General features: G+C 39.5%; 1 protein-coding gene across 1 annotated transcript; it reads right to left on the bottom strand.

Annotated features, from left to right (window-relative positions):
* Nucleotides 1-1,285: 1,285 nt before the first annotated feature.
* On the bottom strand, nt 1,286-5,564 carry LOC142487131 (uncharacterized). The gene is made up of 3 exons (XM_075585890.1): nt 5,246-5,564; nt 3,770-3,847; nt 1,286-3,042 (listed from the first exon to the last, which is right to left on the bottom strand). The coding sequence occupies exons 1-3, from the start codon at nt 5,520-5,522 to the stop codon at nt 1,856-1,858; spliced, it is 1,542 nt and encodes a 513-aa protein (XP_075442005.1). The 5' UTR covers nt 5,523-5,564; the 3' UTR covers nt 1,286-1,855.
* Between the last annotated feature and the right edge of the window lie 536 nt (nt 5,565-6,100).

Here is a 6,100-nt window from a genome sequence, read left to right as displayed (position 1 = left end):
ACATAATCATAGTACTTTTGTTGTTGTACAATGTGGGTTTCAGGAATGGAGGGTGCAGATATTGCAGCAGGTATCGATTCACACGGAACAGTAGTAGCGGATCCATTGCTATTGGCATTAGGAATAAATATGCCTTTCACAACAATATATGTGCCCTCTTTCAGGGTAAAATGCTTTTCCTTTGCAATCTTCCAGAAACCATAGGTGTGTTCTAGCTTATCCTGCACACGTTCAAAAAAGTCATTAGTTGATAAAGTGAATCTTATTGAGGAATTAAAATTCCGCGCATGCCTACGGTCTTGGTAATAAGGATATTTAGCTCGAATCAAATCATAGATTTGGCGTGTGCTTGCTTTGTGTCCGCGACTGTTTAAAATTGCTTCTGAAACCATGTACTTATACCCTAAAAAGGGATTCATATTGTTAACGAATTCATCAGCCATGTCAGAGTAGCACAAAAGATGTGTGCAGTTCTGTCTTCTTTGCTCATCAAAATGATTCTGCTCAATGGCTAACAAATTCCTGTGTTTCGTTTTCAAGGTCAACAAAAGTAACTACTTTTACTCCTTATTTCAAACGCCAATTGGATGTGTCCTTTAAATTGGTTTAACTTTTGTGGTTAGTGATAGGCGAATGTGGGAAAAACATGTATCATTTTTTTATCTCGTTTGTGAAAACATTCCTACACTTATTTCAGTAACATTGAGTTTTCTAGAAAAATAACAAAGAGCACTGTGTGAAAATAGTGCTTAGACAGCCATATCAGTAAATACACACACCTGCAAAATGAAATGTTTTTTTCCCACATACTTTTCTGTGTGTATTTGAAAGTCTGGTTAACTACCTGTCTGCATGAGTTTAAATACGTGTGTATCTATATATATATAAATATATCTCTCTCATAAAAAAAAATATATATATATAAAGTGTATATTGTACTATATGTATAGTGTGTGTGTGTGTGTGTGTATATATGTGTATATATATATATATATATATATATATATATATATATATATATATATATATATATATAATGTATCTTTTTTTTTTTTTTTTAATATTGCAGGAGTACACACAACATATTGATGGCAGTAAGTAGGCCTTGTATGAAACCTATTTAAATGGTGATAAACATGAGTGAATTAAGTCATAAACATTTGTTTGCACCCAATAATGTTAGAGGCTCACACTTAGTATAGTTGTCAAACATTAGGCCTGTATTATTAAAATAGTGTGTTTTCACAAGGAAGCATGAAGTGTATGTTTTTTGTAAATACATCTATACCAGTTTAGATAGTACTATATATATACACACACACACACACACACAGTGTGTGTCTGTGTGTGTGTGTGCATATATCAATACATACTACATATATTTTAGTATAAATTCAGAGATGTTCTTGAAACAAGAACACATAAATGATTAAAGGACAACATTACAATGGCCACCAAAGGTAAGTAATATTTAACACAAAATCCTGCTGTACACGTACAAGAAAGATGTTTGCAGTTAAATAGGTGCTTTTATAATTGCATGAAAATAATATGCACATGCAATGATTACATCAATTAACACACCCAAATGCAATGTTTTGCTGCAAAGTCAATGGCAGCTTCTCTAAACTTAGCAACTGGCTCCTGGTGGAGCATTACTGAACAGACGATTAATACATCAATATTTATAACACTATTCATTAATTAGGAGTGTTAACATTTCCAAAAATTCACGTGTACAAGAACATACTTGAAAGTTTGGAAACAACACAGTCTTCAGCATACATACAATAGTAATTAGATAATCTGAAGTCAACAAAACAAGGCCAAAGACATATTTTGTGAATTTTAAAATTTATTTTTTTTGTTCTTTTTGCGAGCGAGTAACAGGCCTGCTTGTTGTCTCTTGAATTTTCCTTTTTCTTTTGCCACCAACTTTAGGTACAACAGAGCCACTTTGAGTGGCCTCTGGCACTTCACGGGCAGGGCTTGTGGCCAGTGACTCACCTACAGGGCTTTTGGGCAGTGACTCACCTACAGGGCTTTTGGGTAGTGACTGTTCACCTACAGGGCTTGTGGCCAGTGACTCACCTACAGGGCTTGTGGCCAGTGACTCACCTACAGGGCTTTTGGGCAGTGATTCACCTACAGGGCTTTTGGGCAGTGATTCACCTACATGGCTTTTGGGCAGCGATTCACCTACAGGGCTTTTGGGCAGCGATTCACCTACAGGGCTTTTGGGCAGCGATTCACCTACAGGGCTTTTGGGCAGCGATTCACCTACAGGGCTTTTGGGCAGTGACTCACCTACAGGGCTTTTGGGTAGTGACTGTTCACGGACAGGGCTTGTGCCCACTGACACATGTGAGCAAGTTGGTAGACACTGCACAAGTGATGGTTGGTCTGTTTCATGTGTGTCTTTTGTTGTTTTTGACCAAAAACTGGTCAGTAGTAACTGCTTGTGTTTTCTTTTTGTGGCCTCCTTTGTAGGTGTCAGCTGCTGAATTTGTACAGATGGCAGCGGTAGGATGTCGTCAGGAACCTGCACAGCAATGTCTGCTACTTGACTGGTAACATTTGGGCCTGGTGAATGAATATCAGAAGCATGTGGTGAAAACTGACCTGCATGAACAGATCCTGCCTGTGAGGTGTTGAATTGTGGTACATTAGTCATTCTCCAGTAATTAGCTTGTGTTTGCTGAACAACTAATGCTTCGAATGAGGTGTTGATTTTTTGCAACTGTTTAGGCACTTCAATGAAGACTCTGTGGAGATGTGCCAATTGTGAAACTGTTTCTTCCTGCAGTGCAATCATCCTTTCCAGCACTGTCATCAGGTCAGAATGGCGACGATTTTCTGCTTCCACAATTTTTCCCTCAGAAGCTACAATTGCATCATATGTGGTTTTTGCTGGACGATTTGGCGGTAAAACAGTTTCAATTGGAACCTCTTCATGGTCACTTGCTTGTATTTGTGTGTCTATGGCGGCGGCGGCGGCATCATCATCATCATCATCATCATCAAAATCCTCTTCATCATGTTCTACAAATAAATGTACACATTATTAAATGGCATGTTAATCTCTGCTGTGTTACTATGTAATTGTACTGTGTCATAAGTAACAACTAACATGTTTCCATACGTTTTATACACTGGCGACACATTTAATTGCACTGCGGCCAGATCCGCAAGCCGGGAGATTTCCCGGCTTGCTAGTGGCCGCCCCTCGGCGTGCCGCGCGTCATAGACGCGCGGTCACGCGTCTTCGGGAGCGTGCGCCCCCTGCACGCACAACCAGGGGCTCCCCGAGGGAGCCCTGGTGTCCCGCGATCGCGGGACAGCGGCAGGGGGTTCCGGGGGACCCGGCGGACCCGGCAGCGGGAGGGAGAGCGCCCCGATCGGAGGGCGCTCTTCCGCTGCTTCGGCGCGCGCCCGTCACACTCGGGCGCGCGCCAGGCTACTGCTGCGGCACAGAACGGGCAAATGCTCGAATAAACTGTGCCGCAGCAGTAACCTCACATTAAAAACTACCTTGACTTAAGAATAATGTTTGGACTCAGTATGAAATATGAGTGACTGAAAACTTGCTGTAAACTCACAACTCCTACATGATAGTTAACATCACTAACACAATACAAGTTGCCTTACACTTTATTTTCACTGACACTAAGTAATCCTATTTAAAGAAGATGTGCAAAACAAATAATGAACATGACAACATAACATATAGAAGAGCACATATTATATGGCCACCAACTGATACACTCACCTTCTAGGTGTGTTGAGCTGGCTGACCCAGGTGAAGACACTTGTTCAGTCTCAGGTGACACATGTCCTTCAGGGGCAACTATATATAACAATAACATAAGTTTTACATTTACATGTGTAAATATTGAACAAACAGTTATTGTATGTTCTGTATTTATGAGTACCTACCAGCATCATTTCCTTAACCCAAAATGTGTGTGTGAAAGTGAACATAAATAGTTGTAATAACAATGTACATGCCTGTGTACTTAGAACTTTTGAGTTCCCTAACATAAAACATACTATGTTCCTGCAGTAATGCGTGAGGATAAATAGATAAAATTTGTACATAAAAATCATATGTTGTGTAGTGATATCAGTATCATAATGTACATAACTATCATGAGATGACCATTCACAATGGTTATCATGAAGGTGGTCATATTGCAAAAAGTGTTGTTTTTGGTAGAGGATATGTGTGGTACATTAATATAAGATGTGGCACACATGAATGTGGCTGTGACTAAACAAGACAACACATGCAGTGTGTGATAATGTGTCGTTGATAGTAGTAGTTCAACTATAGATATGAGTGAACTAATGTGTGACGTACGCTTTGATAAGTAATGAGTTGTTGGGGCATTTAGTAGCTAAAGTGAAGCTTTCAAATGAGTGTGATTAACTTCAGTTGTGCTAGTCAGGTTGTAAGAACGGTATTCCCTTCCCCAAAAAGCCTAATCAGCCACACCTTTCAATTACTTGAAACAGGTGAAAATGGTGTGAACTAAGTTGACCCTAAAATGAGGCTGCAATTAGTGTGTGTGCTGAACCCCACCCCCTCTGTTGAAGTGTATGCTGTGATGAGATATTAATTGCAGCTGCTTTAACACAATGGTAGATGAGCTAAATAGTCGTGTGCAGTTTTTAAGTTATGAAAACAATGACATAAAATATGATACGTGTGCCTCATTATGCTGTCTGTATATGAGTTAAAGCAAAAATGGACCTTTTCATAAACAACTATAGATGTGTTAGTGCAAGTGATGTTTGTAGGCCGTTGCATGCAATATATTTGATGCATGCTTAAAATAGGCAGTAATGTCATGTTTGTCGGAGTAAAATAAATAAAATACACAATAATATTATACATATTTCTGTTCTGTACCTGTAGCTAGTAATAATTTCTCATTAACATGTGTTACACATGTGTACTACCCTGTTGTTCCCCATCTTCGGCCACCATCAATTGCTTCCACTGCAGCAATGCATTTTGGGAATTCACATGTAAATGAGCACGCAATGGCACGTGCTATATTAGTTACTGCTTTTAGTAGGACTACAACATATATGTCTATTTTGAGATATATATATATACAGAATCAGACATATACATATATAGATGCAGGTATGCTTATATTGTGAAGACAGTATAAAAAGCAGTGTAACTAAGCAAAATAACTGTAAGCAACGACACGCCTAGTACAGTAATATTTCTCACCTGGTGGAAATTGTGAGGGGTAAATTCCTATATCACGGTCACCAGGTAAGCCTTCCACGACGACGGGAAGTAATTTTGCCCGAAGCAGCTCCTCCAATGGACTTAATATGAGACGTTGTGGTGTGGGCCCACCTCCAGTGCCAGTAGCATGCACGCGTTGGTGTTGTATTTTCTTTTTCAATTTGGACCTAATATCATCAAATCTCTTGTGACAATTCCGCTTGTCCCTCACATGATTCCCACACGCATTGACACCAATGACTATTGTGTCCCACATTTCTTTTCTGCTTGCTGAACTTGTCCGCCCTTGAAAAACATATAAAATATATGAGGTAAATGATTAATAATAGAAGCACCAGTTTCCTACACTGCTAGCTGTTCCAAGAGATAGCAAACATGCTGTTTTATGTGTAATATGTGAAGCACATGAGCATTCACTACTAAACCTATACATGTAAGCAAGGTTGCATTCATATTGTATGCAGTTATGGCAAATTGACCGCCTGTGTTTAGTTGTCCTTGTAAGGCATGATAAAAAGCTGTGTTTCCAGACTAATTAACATAGAAAGATATTCTGAACCCATATTTGCATATGAACAAAACTCAGATGACCTAGGATCACATGTATTTGAATAATAAATGTAAAGGTACACTTACCTAGTAAATGTCCATATATACTGTCATAGTGCTCCAGAATGCCAGTGACAAGAGCTGTATTTTCCTGGTCATTGAAGCGAGGATTACGTGGCTTCTCCACACGTTTCTTCCGAGCAGGTTTAGGGTCAGAGCTTGGCTGGTGCTGACTGGACTCTCCTTCTTCCAATGGAAGAGCCTCCAAAAGCTGCCCACCAGCAA

The sequence above is a fragment of the Ascaphus truei genome, chromosome 2 (assembly GCF_040206685.1).
Source record: "Ascaphus truei isolate aAscTru1 chromosome 2, aAscTru1.hap1, whole genome shotgun sequence".
Taxonomy (NCBI): Eukaryota; Metazoa; Chordata; class Amphibia; order Anura; family Ascaphidae; genus Ascaphus; species Ascaphus truei.
Note: the sequence above shows the minus strand (reverse complement) of the source record. Positions and strands in the feature narration are given on the sequence as shown.

Excerpts from the sequence above, each read along its gene's own strand:
- LOC142487131 (XM_075585890.1), bottom strand. The coding sequence starts at position 5,522 with ATGTGGGACACAATAGTCATTGGTGTCAATGCGTGTGGGAATCATGTG. Across the intron at positions 3,848-5,245 it reads CCCCTCACAATTTCCACCAG|TTGCCCCTGAAGGACATGTG; the intron begins GTGAGAAATATT and ends TGTTATATATAG. Across the intron at positions 3,043-3,769 it reads CAGCTCAACACACCTAGAAG|AACATGATGAAGAGGATTTT; the intron begins GTGAGTGTATCA and ends ATTTATTTGTAG.